Source organism: Rhipicephalus microplus, chromosome 3, assembly GCF_043290135.1.
Source record: "Rhipicephalus microplus isolate Deutch F79 chromosome 3, USDA_Rmic, whole genome shotgun sequence".
In the NCBI taxonomy this organism is placed as follows: Eukaryota; Metazoa; Arthropoda; class Arachnida; order Ixodida; family Ixodidae; genus Rhipicephalus; species Rhipicephalus microplus.
This window is the reverse complement of record NC_134702.1, coordinates 130,956,409-130,975,928: the sequence shown is the minus strand read 5'-3', so window position 1 is coordinate 130,975,928 and position 19,520 is coordinate 130,956,409. Positions and strand designations below refer to the sequence as shown.

Here is a 19,520-nt window from a genome sequence, read left to right as displayed (position 1 = left end):
CCTTTTCTTGTTTTGTAGTACGACAGATGGAGGAAGTAACCGTCAATGTGACCCAGAAGCAGTTCATTCGCATTGAAGATTTGGGCCACCACACCACTCCATACGTCACTGAAAGTAGGTGGAATCACTGGAGTTACTTCGCTCTTATTGCGGGACACACTTTTTGTCGCAAAACCGTTTTGAGAGTAAGCGTGGAATTTTTACCACGATCGTATTTGGTCTTGAACCTAAACCGATATCGCATTTTGTGTATCACAGCATCTTTTAGAAGAGATGACATTTATCAACATGACTATATTTCAGGCGTCATTTCAGTACTTGAATACAACTTTGTCGAGGATTCAGCAAAAAAATAAGAAGTATGCGTAGAGGAGAACTGTTGGGATGGCTTAAGCTTAATTATTTCTTTAAACATCGTCCAGTGCCGCATAAATTTGAGCATATACGCATACAACTAAGCTAAGGCAGAATGCTCTGATTTCTACGTATAGAGCAGGATCATGAAGTACATAAAATATCATGGCACTGCACCAGGCACCCCTCCGCTTTCCTATTCGTGCGTTTTCTTTACATCATCAAATCAGAGAGGTGGTCACGTAAAATATAGGAACCTATAAATTAGCCAGTCAGTATGATCTTCACTTTCTAATGGTCACTGGCGAATGCTCAAAGAACCTTTGAATTTTTCGGTGAAAACATTATAGGTATTGTGCAAACATGGCATTGATAAGCGTCTCAAAGCAACTCTAACATTTTATTCAGGTGTCTTGTAGTGGTTTTCTCCCGTAACATCCGTGTTACGTTCGTCAGCATCCAAGGAGACATCGTGCGCGTCACGCATATGACGCCCGCTAACCCTACACTCCTTCACAGTACTACGCACAGCCAGCAGAATAACTGGCGTCTGAAGACGACAGAGTAAGCAAACATAATAAAAATAGCTTTATCTTTTGTGTGAATTCAAATTCAAGGCCTTTTGTTTCACAATCCAATTATTATTTTCTCTAAGAATTACTCATTTAAAGGGCCACTCACCAGGCCCCATACCGAGTTTTAGTTAGACAGTGGAAGTTGTTTGGTGTCCGATGAGAAACATTTTGCGACAAAAATTTTTTGAATCGGTTCATTACGAGCGGAGAAAACAGCTTTTTCGAACAGCGCGAAACGAGGGTGAGAGTAGGCGAGCACGAAACCCTTGCCGCTCCTCCGCGTAGCCTCCGCAAGCCAAATCTCTTCCCCACCCTCTCCGGCATCCGACCATGAGGTGACGTGCACATGACGTGCTGAACAAGCCCAGCCCCCGAGCACGCGAGCAGCGTTGCTTTGTTGACCAGCGTTATTTTGTGGCGTTCTGCCTGTTTCTGCGGGATGGTTTGGAAGCGCTGGCTTAGACGCGGTACGCAGTAAAAATTTTTACACCCGAAAGGGTGTAAAAGGTGCTTTTACGAGAAAGCATTCTTTGCAACACCCTTTAACATTTATAAATGGTCGATTGAAAAAAAAAGCACCCCTTTGTTTGGGTGCTTGCCTCGATAGCACCCTAAAATAGGCTGTAAGGGTGCTTTTGTGCCTGAGAAGGGTGTAGGTGACGACTCATCAGATGGAATATGCAGCATAAGAAGAACACATAATTATAATATTTGGGATTTTACGTCTCAAAAACCTCGTTATGATTATGAGGGTCGTCGTAGTGGAAAGCGCTAGAGATTTTGACCATTTGGTGTTCTATAATGGGTGCTGATATCGCGCAGTGCACGGGCTTCTACATTTTCGCCTCCGTCTTAATTCGACTGCCACGGCCGGCATCGAACCCGCGACCTTCGGATTGGTGGCTGAGCAGCGTAGCTACTGCACGAATATGTGGACATTGCGTTAAATGACGGCCTAGACTTAGAATGTGTGAAGGTGCTCTCCGAATACAGCAGAATGCCAGCAGAAGAAAATCGCGTTTCATCTATAATGGCAATTAACTGCAATCCACGTTACGAAAGCTCACCTTAGTGTTGGTTATAAGCTACATGTTTGCTATGGATTATATACAGGAACATAATGTTCGCCCCAGTATGGGTGTGTGTGCATGAGCCTGCGCATGTGTTCGCGTGTAAGCGCGATTGTGTGTACACCCGTCCATGTGTGCGTTCGCGTGTATGTGCGAGTCCGTGCTTGTGTTAACCGTGCCTGTGCACATGTTTACGCCCATGCATGCGTGCGTTTACGGTCGCGTGTGTGTGTGGCCGTATGTGAATATACGTGTATGGGTGTGCGCCTGTGAATAAGTATGTGTGTATCAGCCCGTGCACCCTCGAATTTCGTGTGTGTGTGTGTGTGTGTGTGTGCGAGGGGAGGGGGCACTGCTTCTTAGTGTTTAAGGTCCCACACCTGTTCAGACTGGGAGTCTATATGGGAGGTGGCTTAAGGAATGGCGGTGGTCAACGCACTGTACACGGACTATTGAGTACATGGAAAACAGCTGCACATTTTCGTACCTCATCGTTGCTTACGAACTTGCTGTGGTAGCTGATTAGGTCCGCTGAGGCGCTTCTACGCTCGAAAACGTCGGTTATGACCAATTCACACGGAAAGCTGTCACTGCACTTATGCACAACCATCGTTTATATTAACAACGTTTAACAAGAACGTGCCCTGCCTTTGCTACAGATGCTTAGCTAGCTCATCGGGCAACCATATGAAATTATGTGTTGATCATGTGGTCAGCAAAAAGTTTGTTATAACAACCTCGGCACGTTTCGGGGTGCGTGACAAGCCTTCTAAACATCAACGACTGTGGATTAATTTGTTTCAGCTTCGACTACGCATTCAGTGTTTGCGGCACCATACGCGGAATAACCAGACACAGACAATGCGAAAAGAAATTTCTCTGGAAAAAGGTGTAGCGATGCTCTACCGCTAGTGCCACCGAGGACGAAATGATTATTGTTTCTGGCCATTGCATGGTGCACTTTGTTTTCCACAAGTTTTGCTTCACTATTTTTTGCCCACTGCAATCGCATTCCGTCAAAATACTCAAAGAACCCGAGGCTGGTAAATAACCTGCATCGCTGTGCCGCTGGCTGGAAGGAGAGTTGCCATCTACAAGGAGTCATTCGTGAAGCGCAATTCGATTGCCTTCCGCGTCGAACCGCCGTCCGCGGTATGCGCCATAGCGTTTGCCTTTCGGCGCCGTCTTGGCGGGTCTCCCGCTCCCCCCCCCCCCCTGCTCACCCCGGCCAGCGTTGCCCCCACAACGGCGGTGTAGATAAGCGAATAGTTGCGTCACCGAACACTTGCGTCGACAGCTGCGGCGCCGCCGCCAGTGCCTCCTCCTTCTCTCTCTCAACGTTGCTCTCTCTGTCTGATCCGTATTTCAAATGCGTTGCGTTGTTCTGGGGTCTTGGTCGCTGTGTGAGTTCTAGCGAACAGGCGCATCTTCAATTGTGGTCACGCATGACACCGTGTTCGAAATGACGCTCGGAATAAGGAATATTCATGGAGCGGTGGACACGGACAACGTGGGCTTGTTTACGGTGAGTGTACTGTTTTCGTAGGTAGTAATCATACAGCGCTAGCTGGGCGCCCGCAGCAGCTCTGCCGAAGTAGGCTGCAAGGCATTTACAACAGCATGCGTTCGCGGGCCTGTTGCAGATGCGCGATTAAACGTGTGACTTAACACTGCTATGCGCGATGTTGTGTAAGTGCCTGTATCCCTCGTACAGTGAGTGATGTGATCACTTAACAAGAGCGCGATTCGTTGCTGATTGCACATTGTCTCTACACTGCTCAAAGTGATTGATATTGTTTCAAGATGCGCTTTAGGCTACATCGTAATAACATTTCTATTAATACTCAAATGTGCAGCGTGCTTCTGTAGGTGTAAGCGTAAAAAAAGAAAGAAAAAGAAAAATTTATGCACAGAGGCGCACTGTACAAAATGACTTTTTTTTTTGCTTAAGGACGGTATAGTTTGAGGTGCTGATAAGCCGCGATGCTCCCAGCACGTGCGCGTCAGTCTTAAAATATTTAGGACACGTGTCACCAGCAACAGGGAAAGATCTAGTAGACTTCCAAAGGCGCGTTGTTGTGGCTATCGCCGTGCGTTGTTTTCCCTCGTTTCTGTTTGCTGTTTTCGTGTTTTGCTTTCATCTACGATAACGTTCGGCGTTATAACAGAATCGAGAGAGTATACGTGACTGTGGGAGCTATGTGCGGTAGCTCTAGCATAGGCCATGGCTGCTGCAACGTAGTCGGTGTCCGCGCGCGTTGGTGTCGTTCGAGCGCTCTTACTTGCTTGATTGTGTTTAACTGAGTATTTAGGCACGGGTTACGTTTGTAAATCCCATAGTCAATAATCGCTAATAGCGTGCCCCTGATTGCCATCAGAGGATAGGCTTGGTTGTCGAAATATGCCAGATGCTTTTTCTGAAAGCAAGCTTTGACATTTTTTTTTAAAGAAATACTTTCATACGTGCTAGGCAGTGCCTATTGCAGGCCCGCAACTCTAAAAACTGGACGAGCTATCACATCTTTTATCAAATTAGAATGAATTAAGATGATTGAATTATAGATGACAAATTTCTGTGCTAGATTAGGTGCACAAACTACATGTTTGCAGCCCTACGTCTAGAAAGCAGGCAAATAGGTAGCACACCGTCAAATTTGGATTAGATGCCATTGACGGAGTTTCTTGTGAGGGTAGAAAGAACGAGAAAATTGATAATTTTGATGCCCTTATAGAGGCAGCCGGAATTGCACTGATTGCTGAATTGTCAAAATTCCTCAGATTGTTACAGGCGTGATTAAAGTCAGTAAATCTTTTACTTTTTTTTGCAGACCTCTTCGCTAGTGCCACGCCCAAGATCATTTGTTCTCATGTAAAAGAGAAAGCAGAGATGCCTTCACTGTTTGTACATGAAGAGGTAAGTTTCTTGTGCGTTTTGATTAATGCTACTTGTTCTGAATGTAGTACTTTATGAATTGTTTTTCACACTGACTCATTACCCTATAAGAAATTTGATTCTTAGGTGAGTTCAGGCTTTCGTAAGTGCCATTTTTGAGCTGCAGTCTTACAGTTCACCTCAATTCGGGAATTTGCTGTATGCTGGAAAACTATCTTATTTTTATCATACGAGATTAATGGAATGTATGGGTTGTATGCTTCGAGTTCAGTGTAATTTCAATTACACGCCATTTCAAAGGATACGCACTACATATTCTTCATATATGGTGCTGCGGGAACAGCACGAACATCCTTTTATGAGAAGTTATATTTGTTCTTATTACAGGATGAGAGGGTGTCCCTGACGTCCTGCGTAGTCTACCCCGGCCCCAGCCTAGAGCAAGCCTAGTTCCTGAACCTCCACGTGGATGACCGAAAAATATTCCGTGTCAGTAATGACGAAGAAGGAGTGACAGCACTGATGAGTTGATTTTTTTTATTTTCAACATTGTCTACGGCCGCAAGGCCTTTAACAACCACCGTGATTGAGCGGCTTTTTCTCGGCGTGAGTTTGGAGTTTATCAAAGAAGTTGTTCAGGCAGTACGACGCTGAAAATTTTAGTGTCACAATGCCTGAACAACTTTTTCTAGTGTGGTCATGATAGACGAACAAATATTGTTATTTGTGTAAGTTATTTTGCTTAAATATAGCTGGACGATTCCATGCTAAACGTCCCAGCCACTTTGGCGACCATCTGAAATGTATTTGAAAAAAAAATGTGCTGACTTACTGCATTGAAAACAGTGAACTGCTAGAATATTTCAGCGAGAAAAAAAGTTTTGTTCATGTGGCTGGCTTATAACGTCCTGGCATATTGCCGTCTTTGTGCTGTTTGTGGAAAATTTCGTTTTAAAACTACCGCTTAATTTTTGTAAAGCGAATTCGGTCTACCTGTTAAGTAAATGTGCTTCTGTAAGGTATTTGAAGCTCAACAATATTAGTGCAATTTTTTCGCCACATTCGCTTCCAAGAATAAAGCCAAAATGTGTTATGTTTGCATTTTTTATTGCAATATTGCACGTTGTATGAGTATCTGAGCAGTGAATACTTACTCCACAGAAGGTATATTTTGAGGAAAAAATATCTTTAGACCTCTCAAGCTGCTGAAATATACGAGAAAATATCACGAATTTGTCCATATTGAGATGCAATTTGCTCTATGTTGTGATACAATAAAAAACTCATCATTATACCTAAATTGTAAGAAAATGAAATTCTTTCTATAATAACAATCTTATCGCAAAAAGGACAGGAAAGAGCGCTGTCAACTGAATTTCATTGAAGGTGCTACGAGCGTTTTTATACTGAGCACAAGAACAGGGCTCATCTGCAACAACACATGTGTGACCATGACAAAATAATTTTAACCGAGAAACGAATACTCTTTTTCTGAAAAGATGTGAAGGTGTACTGATGCATTGATCCTTGGCCTTCCTGATAAAGAGTTTTAAAATGTCTCATTTTTTCTGCTTGCTTTTTTTTCAAAAACCGTGTTTTATAAAACATAGGACTACACTCACATTCTTTACGGTGTCCGGCCATGAGACTACTATAACCCTTCTTAACATTTAAAGCATGCTGTCTTGCTTAATCATTGAAGCATTGCCCAGTTTGTCCTTTGTTTACTTCTCCACATGTTAGCGGTATCTCATACACATTAGATTGGCATTCAGTAAACCTATTCTAGTGACGAATGGTGCAAGATTGACTATTCCTGTTGCTGTAAGTACATGCACTTTTGAAAGCTTGCAAGGGGTGCAAAACAACAATGTCATATCTGCTGGCTCTTTTCGTAAAATTGTGAGACACCTTATGTACGTAGTACCGTGTAACATACAAAGGTCATTGGTCATTCTCTTTTTCTTTTGGTCCTGTTTCCTTTAACTTTACTTTCTGCAGGAGGGTTTCACAAACAAGTGTGACGATGCTGTTAGGGTATTGGCTGGTGCTATCAGCCCAAGAGTGCTAAGAATGTTCGGCCTTTTGATAGTAGGCATTCAAAATTAGTAGAAAGAGGAATGGATACCACATGTATTCAGGCCACCCTTCAGAAGTCATGTTAGCACAAGGGTGAGGTCAGGCTTAAAAACCATATTAAAAGACTAAAAGATGCTGGATATCCTAACAGAATCATCACACCCATTTGCGAAACCCTGCTGCAGAAAGTAAAGTTAAAGAAGACAGGACCAACAAAAAACAATGACCAAAACCTTTGCATGTTATACCACATCACGTGTCTCACAATGAAAAAAATAGCCAGCAGGTATGATATTAACGTGTTGTTTTCCACCCCCTGCAAGCTTTGAAAAGCGTGTTTACTAAACAGCAACAGGAATAGTCAATCTTACACCATTCGTCACGAGAATAGGTTTACTTAATGCCAATTTAACATTTGTAGAAGTATTTTTTATCAGGTAAACCAATGATCAGTGCATCACTACACGTTCACTTATCCTTTCCGAGAGGGAGTATTCTTTTCACAGTTAAAGATTATTTTGTAGTGCTCACACGTGTCGTCGCGCATGAACACGGTTGTTGTACTCCGTATAAAAGCGCTCGTAGCACATTCAATAAATTCAGTTGACAGTCGATGCTCTTTGCTGTCCTTTCTGTCTCTTCCTGAAGTTGTCGCGCTGTGACTAGCACACAACCACGATGAACCAACTCGCCCAAATTAAGCTCTTGTTACGTAACACGTAGACAAAGTTTCGTATAGAAAGAAGGAGCGGTGCTTTTAAAATAAAATTTTTCACATGCAACACCTAGATGGCATTCCAGGAAGTTCAGAAGGCAGCCACGTGACCAAATATTTTTCCTCTCCTAAATATTCCAGAAGTTCACTATTTTCAATGCAGCACTTGTTTTTCGAATACATTTGAGATGGTTGCCAAAATGGCTAGGACATTTGGCATAAAGTGACCCAGCTGTGTCATTAGCCATAATTATGCATTACCTCTTTTGTTTTTTGTGTGTCCTGACTCAGTTTTGTGTTCGTTTTTAGCTTATTCTGTTTCTGATCATTGTATTGGTTTTTTAAGTATTCGCTAAAGTTATATGTGCAAAAACCCGCATATGTTTGCATGTAAATCATTTCTCATAACCAATTGTTATACATCCAGGAATACAAAGCTTAAACCACTGTGATTGTATACATTTGCAAACACTATCCGTATATATTTTTGTGTGGATCACTTCTTGGGAACGATTGTGTACATGAAGGCGTATATAGTGAAATCATGGTGATTGTATATATTTGAAAGAATTATAAGTATATATTTGCCTGTATTTCATTCCTATTAACCAATTGTGTAAATGAAGTAGTAATAAACTGGAAACCACTAGGATTGTAGATACATGAAAGAATTATAGGGATATATTAGCCTGTATTTCATTTGTAGTCTCTATGGACTTGAAGCAGTATACTAAACTGAAACAAGAGTAATTGTACGTTGCAAAGAATTGTCAATAAAGGGAAACTGAAAAAATATAATAAACATTTGAGGTGATGCATGTGTAGTGTACGTATACGTGAACATGTTACACATCTGGTGAAAAAGTTGTGTGGCAGAAGAAAAGTTTATAAGTTTTATTTGCCTAATAAATAAATGCAATATGCAAGGGCAGCAAGGCTTCGTTTTCTGTAATGCGCATTATGCATATACTGTGAAGTATATATAGATTCAGCACAAGTTCATACACGATTGTACGTGTTTATATTTTTGCCCACACGCAATGAATGGAGCTCGACAGGTGGCGCACCATTGATAATCAGGACCTCTCTCCAAGTAGTGTGTAATCAGTGCATGCTGATATCTATTAGTGCCGTCTAAAAGAATACTGGCACCCCTGCCATGGGCACTCAACACCCTTGTGCACCCTACTCGCACCCTCCTCAGAGGGTGCTAAAAAGTGATGGACATCGAAGGCACCCTTCCTTAAGGGTATTTTTGTAATACCCTACAGTTTTTTTACGTGTACACCCTATTCTAAGGGTGCATGGAAAAGCACCCTTTTGGAAGGTGCTGAATTAACACCCTTAGGGTGTCGTCTACGGGACAAGCTCATTTACACCATTCTGGTTGTAAACATTTTTACTGTGTAGAGTACATGAGCACAGCGAGTGCGGGAACGCATAGGAGCGTTCCACGGCAGTTGTCTGCTCAATGCGCTGACTGCAGGGACACGAACGCATGCGAAACGCTGGCACATTAGCCCCGCATCTGGTAGCATTTCAAGGGTGAAAATGAAATAAAACGCGCACAATTTTTTACTGCGTCTCATTATTTATTTCAAGTTTTATTCGTCTCTTAAAGCAACAAATACACAAACTACGCATGTTGTGTTAAATAATTTTCGCCATGTCACGTGGTATAGTGTTGACAACGTCAGAACAGACTTGTCTATGTAGAGGATCAACGTCAGTGCATTGCCGTTTACGTAGGGCCGTTCCTACGCCTACGTCATGCCCTCAATCTTTACGCGTGCGCCGGCAGAGGGGAGGGGGAGCAGATTTCGCCTTCAAATTTGACCCATTTCCGCGGCACGTACACTCTAAAAGTTTTTACACCCATAAGGGTGTATTTGTTTTGTCCCATGGACAACACCCTTTTAGCGTGTCTAGAAACACCCTAAACAATAAGGTGTTTAGAAACACCCTGAAACGGGTGTTTACACACAAACACACACACACACACCACAGTAGTGCAAGCAGTAACCTGTAGCGTAAGGTTCAACCGAACATAACGCCGAAGCAAAAAACCATTTTAAGCCCATATGTTAACATCTGCCTTTATTTAAAAAAACTGCAAATCTGACAAACGGGACTCCGATGGCATTCTGCAAAATTTTGAAAAATGTCACGGGACCAAGTTTCTTTCTCTCTATACTAAATATTCATTGTTTTCAATACAATAAATTTCCACAACTTTCAAAAACATTTGCGCTAGTCGGGCAAACGACTGAGACGTATGGCGTTTGATTGACACCTATACAATTGAAAAAAACACGTAGCAAGAGTAAGCAAGTTTCTGGAGTCACATTTACAACCTATTACATCTCGCAGTATAAATTTCGACATTAAAAAAGAGAACATTCAACAAGGTAGTGTAATTGGGGTTGTAATAATGTAATGTCAGTGTTGGTATACTTCTAACTGCAAAACCACTCGTCACTGCTGCTTGCACAATCATCTTCAGCTGCTGTGATGACTGGTGTCTTCGAGAGAAGTGGTGCAAAGCTGTTCTTTCTGTACAGGAAATTCAAACCCGAAACATAAAATAAATACACAAGGAACAATGACTGAAATTTCACAAAGAGTGCAACACACAGTGTGCACCATGCATAACTACTTTCTTATGTGTAAGTATAAATTGAGTACATAGCAAGCATATTCAGAAGCATCGGGCTCCACTGCCGTGAGAAATGGTAGAAAAGGTATGCTGAGCAATAAACGCAATAAAAAGCACGCTGTGGCGGAATCATTATACCTTTCATGCCGTAGATATGGACATTACTTTACCCTTTCAGCTTGCTCGCGCAGGCAAATAAAAAGGTGCTGCTCCAAGTTGATAACGTTCTATTAGCTGCATGCAACGACCAATCTAAATTAATGTCAAGTTCTATGCTTAAGTATGCATCAACGCAGCTGCATGTGTATTTCTGCAGATCTACCATGGTACTCATTCGATTAGTTAATTAAAAGGAATACAGTACGACGCGCAACAACATATACATATTTTATCTATACTGCACAAAAGCACAATGCAGCTGAGCATACATGACGGTATGCGCATTGAGAAGGTATTAAGTGCAGGTAACTTGTAAAATTAAGTACTGTACAGTTACGTATAAAATGCGAATAATACTAGTGTTCTCTGACTGGGTCACATTGACGCGATTATATAATGGAAGTATTGGCTATTGGGTCATTCCACATCAAACGTCCCAGTTATTTTGGTGACCACAGCAAATGTATTCGAAAAAAAATCGCGCTGATTTTACTGCATTAAAAAAGGTAACTGCTAGAATATTTTGCAAACAAATAATTTATTGGACACGTGGCTGACTCCTGAACTTCCCGGAATCTCGTCTGGATGTTTGTGAAAAAAATTTTTTAATAAGTATCTCGTCTTCCGTGCCAAATTTGGTCTACAAGTTAAGTGAAGGGCTTGCGTAAAGTGTTTGAAGCTCAGTAATATTATTACCATTTTTCGACCATATACGCTTCAAATAATTTAGCCGAAATGTGTTGTATCTGCATTTTTCTATATCAATGCTGCACTTTGAATGAATATCTGAGGAGTGAATACTTAATCAACATAGGGTATATTTAGAGGAAAAAATATTTTAGACCTCTCAAGCTGTGAAACTTTACGAGAAAAAAATTGCAAATTTCACAAAATAATTATTTTGTCTATAATGAGACGCAAATTGCACCATGTGTTGGTTGAAATAAAATAGACTTTGTACCTAAATCGAAGCAAATAAACAGTTCTTTCCATGTGCCAAACTTTGTCATAGAAATTTACGTTTTGAAAAAAAAAATCACAGCATATCCACGGAGTGAATGATGATGAGTGGGGCGCAGCGTTCGTCCGTCCGGACGCACAAACGGATGAACAGACAGTCTGAAGCCAGTATGGACGGACAGAAAGACGGACGGACTCAGAGACAGACCGACACCCGGAGTCCCAGACGGATGGATGCACAGACGAACGGACGAACGATTCGCCCCACGAATCATCAATTTGTCCGTGTATATGCTGTGAAAACCATTAACGCTATCTATTGTGCAACTCATCAAGTGGCTACATAATACTAGTACTACTACAGAGGAGGGAACGACCCACGGCTTGAAGAGCTTTGCCTCTAAATGATTTTTGAAGTTCCACCCCATTCGCTATTTGGTCATACAGCAGCCGACGCCTCGAAGTTCCCCATTGCCGTTGATGGGAAAATTCAAAAAAATATTTTATTCCTTGAAATAGAAATTGTAATGATGAAACTTGTCACATACAAATAACTGTTTATTTGCTTTCAATTTAGGTAAAAGGTGATTTTTAATTGGACCACCACATGGTGCAAATTGCGTCTCAATACGGACAAAAATGACAATTCTGTGAAATGAGTGATCTTTTCTCGTAGAGCTTAACAGCTTAAGATGTCTAACAATAATTTTTCATCAAAATACCTTTTCTGTGAAGTAAGTAGTCACAGCTCAGATATTCATACAAAGTGCAGTATAGCAATGAGAAAATGCAAAGATAACACACTTTGGCTAAATTCTTGCAGACGTATGTGGCCGAGAATTTGTATTAATATTGCTGAGTTTCGAACAGCTTACATAAGCCCCTTTACTTAACATGTACCAAAATTGGTATAAAAAAAGGTGCGGCACTTGTAAATTTTTTTTTCACAAACAACATTCAAACAGCAGTCTGAAAAGTTTGAAAGGCAACCACGTGACCAAAAACTTTTTTCTCGCCGAAATATTCAAGCAGTTCACTGTTTTAAGTGCATTAAATCAGCATATTTTTTTTTCAAACACATTCGCCATAGCCGCGAAATTGGCTGGCAAATGTCGAATGAAGTGACCCTGTTACCTTCACTCAATGACCATTGCATACTGCTAAATTAGGGCCATTTGTTTCAATCATACAGTCAGGGTGAGAAAGCATAACTCCTTCCCGGTGCAGCGCAGGCTGTTCAGCGGCTGTGCGTGTTGTGTTCCCAGATAAATATGCTGCCCAGTCTTACATTTTGATTGCAACACATGCTTAAATACCGTGCAGTATGTATATCATTGAAGTGTTTTTTGCAACAAAAAAAAACTAATAATACGCTTCATATAGCGAAAATACCTTTAACATCTGAAGTACTTAGCGAAGTTAAACGCCAAAGCGAGGCGATGGCAATAAAACTCTGAATAACAAGAATATTTTGCAAGTTACACATGATGGAAACAATCTGAATAAAATGTGCTAGAACGTTAGCAGTTATGTTCAAACAAGCGTTTGCGCTGTTCGAGTGGGCAGTTCGACCACACACACAGACTAAAGGTCTGTTCAAACAAAAGTCCAGCTTCAGTGCTCGATCCGCTACATAGACATGGCTGTCGGCAGAGTCACGCTACGTTGCGGGGGAACGAAGATACCGGTGCTGACAAATTTAACGAAATTGAATGTATTAGCAAGTAGGCAAACTTCGCGAGGCGCTCCTAAGGCGAAGCTATATGCTGTGTTGTCACCCGATGCATCAACCCGAGTTATCACGGTAGTGTTACCGCACAAAACGAAAAAGAACCGAAAAGAACGACATGGACACCACGCCCTTGTTTTCCGTTCTCGGTATTTTTGTGCAATAAGAAAAAAAAGAAAGTAAATGTACTACCGACATGCCCAAGCATATGCGTCTTACATACGGTTGATGCTTAGAACTAACAGGCGCCTTCCCCACACATGATTATTCAGTGTAAACTAAAATTGATGAGCAGCACGAGCGGGCCTCGTTAAACACGGCTACCAACAAAGGGCACCGCAAAAATCTGTTCAATTTCTTCGCTGAACCTCAGCGGCGCACGCTCACTCTGCTTTGTACTCAAAACAATCTAAACAAACAAACAAAAAAACTTGCCCACTATCACACTTCGCCATCATCCCCGTGAAACAGTTCGGGCAAATATTCTCGCTAAGTAAAGAAATGCTGATTTGTCATCAACTACTTGAAAACAAAATTGTTTGAAAGCGTTATTCTTGTGCTCACGCAGTTGACAAAGCGCTGAACGGAACAACGTGAGAGTGGTACTCACTATTTCATTTCGAGTGCTCCACAATATGAATCCGCAGGTCCAGTCTTCAGGATGGTGCACCTTCGCAATAATCAGCACTGACCGAACACACTGGTGGAGCACAGAGCGCAGGCACATTTCAAACTAAACACCGACTAATAAACTCTACTGATCGAGAAGCCATGCGCACCACACGCACACACACGGGAGGGTTTTTCGCCAGCACACGCAGTGACATGTAAGACGATGTCGGTCCCTTTCCCGCGCTGTGCGCCCGGCGCGCAGCAATACCGGGCAGCCACGAAGGAAGGCGGGCAGTTAAGGTTGTCTAGGCGACAAGACTTGATGGCGCCTTGTGGCGCTCTCAGACCGGGTAGATGCGGTTTAACGCTAGCTCCGGCCCTCTGCTGATAGCGCGGGCGCTGCTTTTTTTTTTTTGCGGCAGCGATTTGTTGCGTTATACTCGTTCTTTTACAGTGCATCTGAATCGCAGTGAACTTTGTGTCGGTGTAGTGCGGCCTGCACGAGCTACTAGTCAGAACGCGCATTTGTAATATTCAGGAGCAATGTTTAGCGCACCTTCATCGAACTAATGTAGTGAATTTTGGTAAAAAAGCTAAGCTGATGCTTTTTGCTTAGCTCTATGGGTCTTTAGGGACTGCACATTCAAGGTCACGCAGGCGATATTTTATCAGCACTTTCATTTCGGTAAAGACATTGCAACATTGCATGCATCGGCCGTCATACTATTCGATGAGAACATATTGCCACGTGCGTACTGCTAGAAAGACGAAGACGACAGCGCATACGCGCATCTGCACGCTTTTATGCAGCAAGCAATAACAAGAAAGAAGAGGAACGCTCTGGCACGCAGTAAATAAAATACTGACCGGCCGCTACTTTCTCAACCCGTTCATTAGTAATTCTGTCTTCACGTTACGGGAATACATTTGTACTTAGCTTGCAGTCCTTGGAACAAGACCATGGCAGAAAATATTTCATCAATGTTGTTTTCTCACTACCTACAAAGTCAAGGCTTTCACCGAAGCACGTCTGCTGGGGAAGTTACATAAGGTAAAAGAAGAGGATCCACAAGAAAAACGAAGAGAGAGAGAGAACTAGAGAATGCGTTTCGGCTCCCCTGAGGAGAGCTTTGTTCGCAATTTAGTCCGCAAGGCTCCCGTCATTGTGAGCAAGGCTGCGTCAAGGTCACCGAAATGTCCTTATTCTGCATTTTTCTTTGTGGTCGGTGTCCTCTTCCTAATTTCCATCACGCACTTTTAAGGACACATGAAGAGGAACATTTGCTACAGTAATTAAATAAAACGTGCCTGCTAAAAATACATGACGTCATTGTTCGTTTTTAAGGGACCTGATGGCCTGCTGACGTGATGGTTATGGCTAAACAACTGTGCCGTTGTTTTTTTTCTTGCAGGTGGTGGACGTTTTATCTCCAGCTTTAAAAGCTTCGATCTTATGGGGGACGGGGGAGGGGGAGTGTTCCATGCATGGCTACACCAATTTGCGCAACATCACCTTGTTCAGGCAAATCAGTGCACTTTGTGAGTGTTGACTAATCACGCAAACGACACAGATGAAAGAAACAGGTACAGGAGAATTGGCCCTTACTCTATTGAACAAGCGTCGCTCCTATTGTATCTTCCATCATATAGTAGTTTACGTGCTATATCGATGAAAACTGCGTTTCGCTCACATTACTTTCTGCTTCGATTTATTACTAGACTCGCAAGCAGATAGTAGCGGGAGCCTTGCTTGTATCAAGATGGTTAACGTATACTAACAGTATAAGCAAAACGACCCGAAAATGTCGTGCATTTGTAGCCTCGTAGGCACGTGTGCTCAGATTTGGGTGCACGTTAAAAAACCCCAGGTGGCCGAAATTTCCGGCGCCCTCCACTACAGTGTCTCTCATAATCGTATGGTGGTTTTGGGTCGTTAAACCCCACATATCAATCACTTATTTGCAGCCATGTTCATTACACCCCAAATACAAGGGTGTAAATAGGTGTTTTGAGGGTGGTTTAATTACGAACACCTCAAATTTTAAAAATGGGGCGTAAAAAGAGTGTTCATACGGGTGATTTGAATGCGTACACCCGTTTTACACCTTTCGACGTGATCATGAACGCCTCGTCTATGCATTGCGCTTGTCAGCTCAAAATTGTCAAATCTGGTGAGTGGCCCTTTAAAAAAATCTGTGTGGTGACCTGCCATGACCCAGTTCTTAGAAAGCAAGGAAATAATTGCAGTTAAAGCACTACAGGTTTATAGATGGGCTACCGTTCGTATGATTGAGTGAATTTGGCACATCCAGAAAAAGAGATATGGTTGATATCTGCGTCATTAGAATCCGTAAACCACGTAAGCAAGACGTTCTTTAAAAAAGTAGCTTTATGCTTACTTGCATCAATATAAGAGAGCTTGCGCTGTGTCTATTAAGGTTTAACAGCTATAGCACCGCTTAACGTGTATGCATCAGAGTTGACGCATAGTCCTATAGCTCCATCCCAATGACCGACGTCCATAGTCAATGGTTAAACAAACCATTATGATCGTAAATGCATATACCGTAGCTAGTTAACGGTTAGCGCGGATACAGTGAATGCGACGCCGCACTTGGGCTAATGTGGCCTAGTGGTGGTTTTTCGTTAATTTAAAGACCACTGCCAGAATAGAGGAACAAGCAACGCACGTCATGTCGTGCCTGTTACCCATCGCGTTTATTCGTTGGGTGAAGAGCGCGTGTAGGAAACACGCATTTACTGCCAGCTAAAACGGCTGGTGTCACAGCGCTATTGTTGGTAAATATGGATGCTACGAGCGGCGCCGATGCTTGGGGTAACGTTACTAGGTATGGGTGTGTCAAAGCATTGACAAAATTGGACTTCCTTTATTCAGGTTATGCTTTACTCTACCTCAATTAGGAGGCTTCTAAATGGCAGCGGTAGACATAAAAGACGCATCTTTAAGGCTTGTGGACTATGTGACGAGGGCGTCGTGGATAGCGCACCCAGAATATGTTGCCAAGACCCAGAGGTCATAGGTGGGACGCCCCGTTACGGAACTTTTTTCATCGTCTCCTGCGTATTTTTCCCCGTCAATTCTGTCACTTCTTTCCCCGTCAAAACACACGTCAATCAAATCTTGGTGGACACCAGAATAAAACACTTTTGCGTTAAATAATGGGTCAGAAAGACAGCAGGGAGATGTAGCTTTAAAACAGCAAATTTATATCGGACTTCAAACCTTTTAGTGGTATTTTATTAGCCAGCATAAAAGATGCATTTCTTTGACCATTAAGAGCAATAGAGCCAGCCTAAAGGACGTTTGAAAAGCTTCCCGTGCCATATATTTTTGCTTGCCATCAACCAATGCCAATCTATTACACTGCTTTTCCCCGGTGGACTCCCGGACTTAGTGGAATTTCAATAGGACCAAGTAAATGGTAAACTAAACGTTTGTAGAGAACACCGTCCAGCATTTGTCAATGAGCTGTTAAGCCAAATAGTCCACAACTAGCTCGCAACTGGCTCATTCCGAATAACTTTCTAAATGCCTCCATGGGAAAACCAGTATTCTAACGAGTCGTTGCACTGCCATGTGGGACCAGGCTATACAAAAACACTTTCTTTGGACACAAATATATGTGCACTCTTGATGCTGTGCTCATTTTTAATGTTGGCAATATAGCCCGTGCGAATTTGCTCAGCTCGCTTGAATCTTTGCCAGTGCACTGCACCGTCCAGAGCTTATGCACTCGTGACCAGCATCGAAAGTACTTTGCTCACAATTCCGCGCAGCAGGCGACCAAAGACATTCACCAAACAATACGTTTACACAGAAAAAGTAAAATGGTATTGTTTATGCATGACCGTTCAGCTGGCGGCTGCTGAACGGGTCCGTAAATTTCCTGTTATCTCGTTGTACTTTTGAAATACTGCAAACTCTACTCATCAGAATGCTAATACGTCAAAAAATATATTTCGGTCAGTATTCAGAAAGAATGCTAAGAAATACACTGAAGCAGAAGTTATGTTCTGTGATGAAAACACTGTTTCTCAACAAATTTAATAGCTATAACCAATTTATAGTTAGTTAAGTATATTAAAATAGAATGCAAATAATGAGCATTACAATCTCAGCCCGGAATCTGTAACAGTAAGAAGAAGATAACAAAATATAGACTGTAGTTTTTAGTGTTATAGAGAAAAACGTACATAAACTGTGGCTAAGTTTTGTGGTAGGTATAGGGCTCACCTTGTCTCCTCAAGCTCTAGCGGGTCTGGAAGCTTGTGAGTCTTGTGAGCGAATTGGTATCACGAAGCGTATAAAGCCACGTGGTCTGCAGAACAGAACTCGAAGAAGACTCGCAAGCCTTGTTTTTTCAAGTGCACAGGAGAAAAAATGCCCTCTGCCACTTGCAAATCCATAGCGAGCAGGTGAAAATGACAAACGAACACGCATCGTTCTGTGGCCAGGTAAGGGCACGAGCCGCTAATATGCCCCAGCATTTCGTCGTTGCCACATTTTCGGCACGAAGGCGATGAAAAGCAACCCTTGGAATACATGCGTGCCACAGGCCAGGCGCAGCCAGTATGCAGGCAAAGAGCAACCACCGCTCAAACCTGTCCGGTGTTGTGCCTCGCCCAAGTTCCACGTGGTCTTCGCGGCCTGCTGGCACCTGGCAGCTGTTGATGAGTCAACCCTGCACCGGGACGGCGACGGACGCGGACAATCTGGAAAAACCACGTCGCCGGCTCCTCTTGACACAAAAGTCGTTGGCCAAGCTTTTGTCAGCCGCCGAGAGCAACACTCCGAAGCAGCGTCGACCCAGCAGCTGTACGGGGTATTCTGCCTTGCTTGAGTCAACCTGGCTGCATCAGGGAGCGACTTTGCGCATGGGATTCCACGTCATCTCACTGTGGTGCCACGCTGGCGCGTGGGGTCTCCCTCACCAAACAGCGAACTGGGCATGTCTTGCCCCTTTCCTAGGTTCAGAGGGAGGCGGGGTTTGGCTTTCCCTCTTCGGGGACGGAGAGGAAGACGACGATCTCATTGGAGTATCCTGCGCATAAATTTTCTTTGCAAGGGATCTTGGGAAGGCGGACGATGTATAAAAACGCTAGCGCAGAGGCGCTCGTGTGTGATTCTCTTTTCATGTTGTACCACGCTACCATGTAAATACTGTATATAAACATTTTTTTCTCCTTCTCCGGCTTCTCTACTCGTCCTCTCCGGGGACTCGGATGGCCCGAGTCCGCACCACGCTACCCAAAGGCGCAACAGTGGCTGGCAGCTTATGGGATTCGCCTGCGTCGGCTGCATCGAAGTGGTGAGTGCCGCGTGTTTGCTCTTCTTTTCGCCAGACTCGTTAGCGCAGATGGTCGGTAACGTGGTAGGGTGATTTTGGTAAATTTTGATTCGCAGACCAAGAATTGGGTGGCTCGTGGGCAAAATTACCTTAGAAGAGAAACGGTGTGCATATCTAAGATGGAGAAGTTTAAGGTCCAAGAACTCCTCGAAATTTGTCAGGAGCTGAATATTTCGGTCGGCTCGGTTAAAAGAAAACAACAAATTTTGGAGCACTTGGGAAAAGAGGAAGTGAGTTTAGAAGAGGCCATTGAGGCCAGAGAAACCATTTTGGCAAAGAAAGAGGAGCGTGAGCGCTTAGCCCGTGAACAAAGAGAGGAGGAAATAAGGAGGGATCGCGAGGATAAAGA

The 19,520-nt window shown here is 43.0% G+C and overlaps 1 protein-coding gene across 1 annotated transcript in view; it reads left to right on the top strand.

Moving 5' to 3' along the window:
* Positions 1-19,520, top strand: part of LOC142802958 (neprilysin-1-like) — a 136,627-nt gene that overhangs the window by 46,099 nt on the left and 71,008 nt on the right. The window contains exon 7 of the mRNA XM_075888042.1: positions 19-114. Within this exon, the coding sequence (XP_075744157.1) occupies positions 19-114 (96 nt within the window). The remainder of the gene's footprint in view (positions 1-18; positions 115-19,520) is intronic.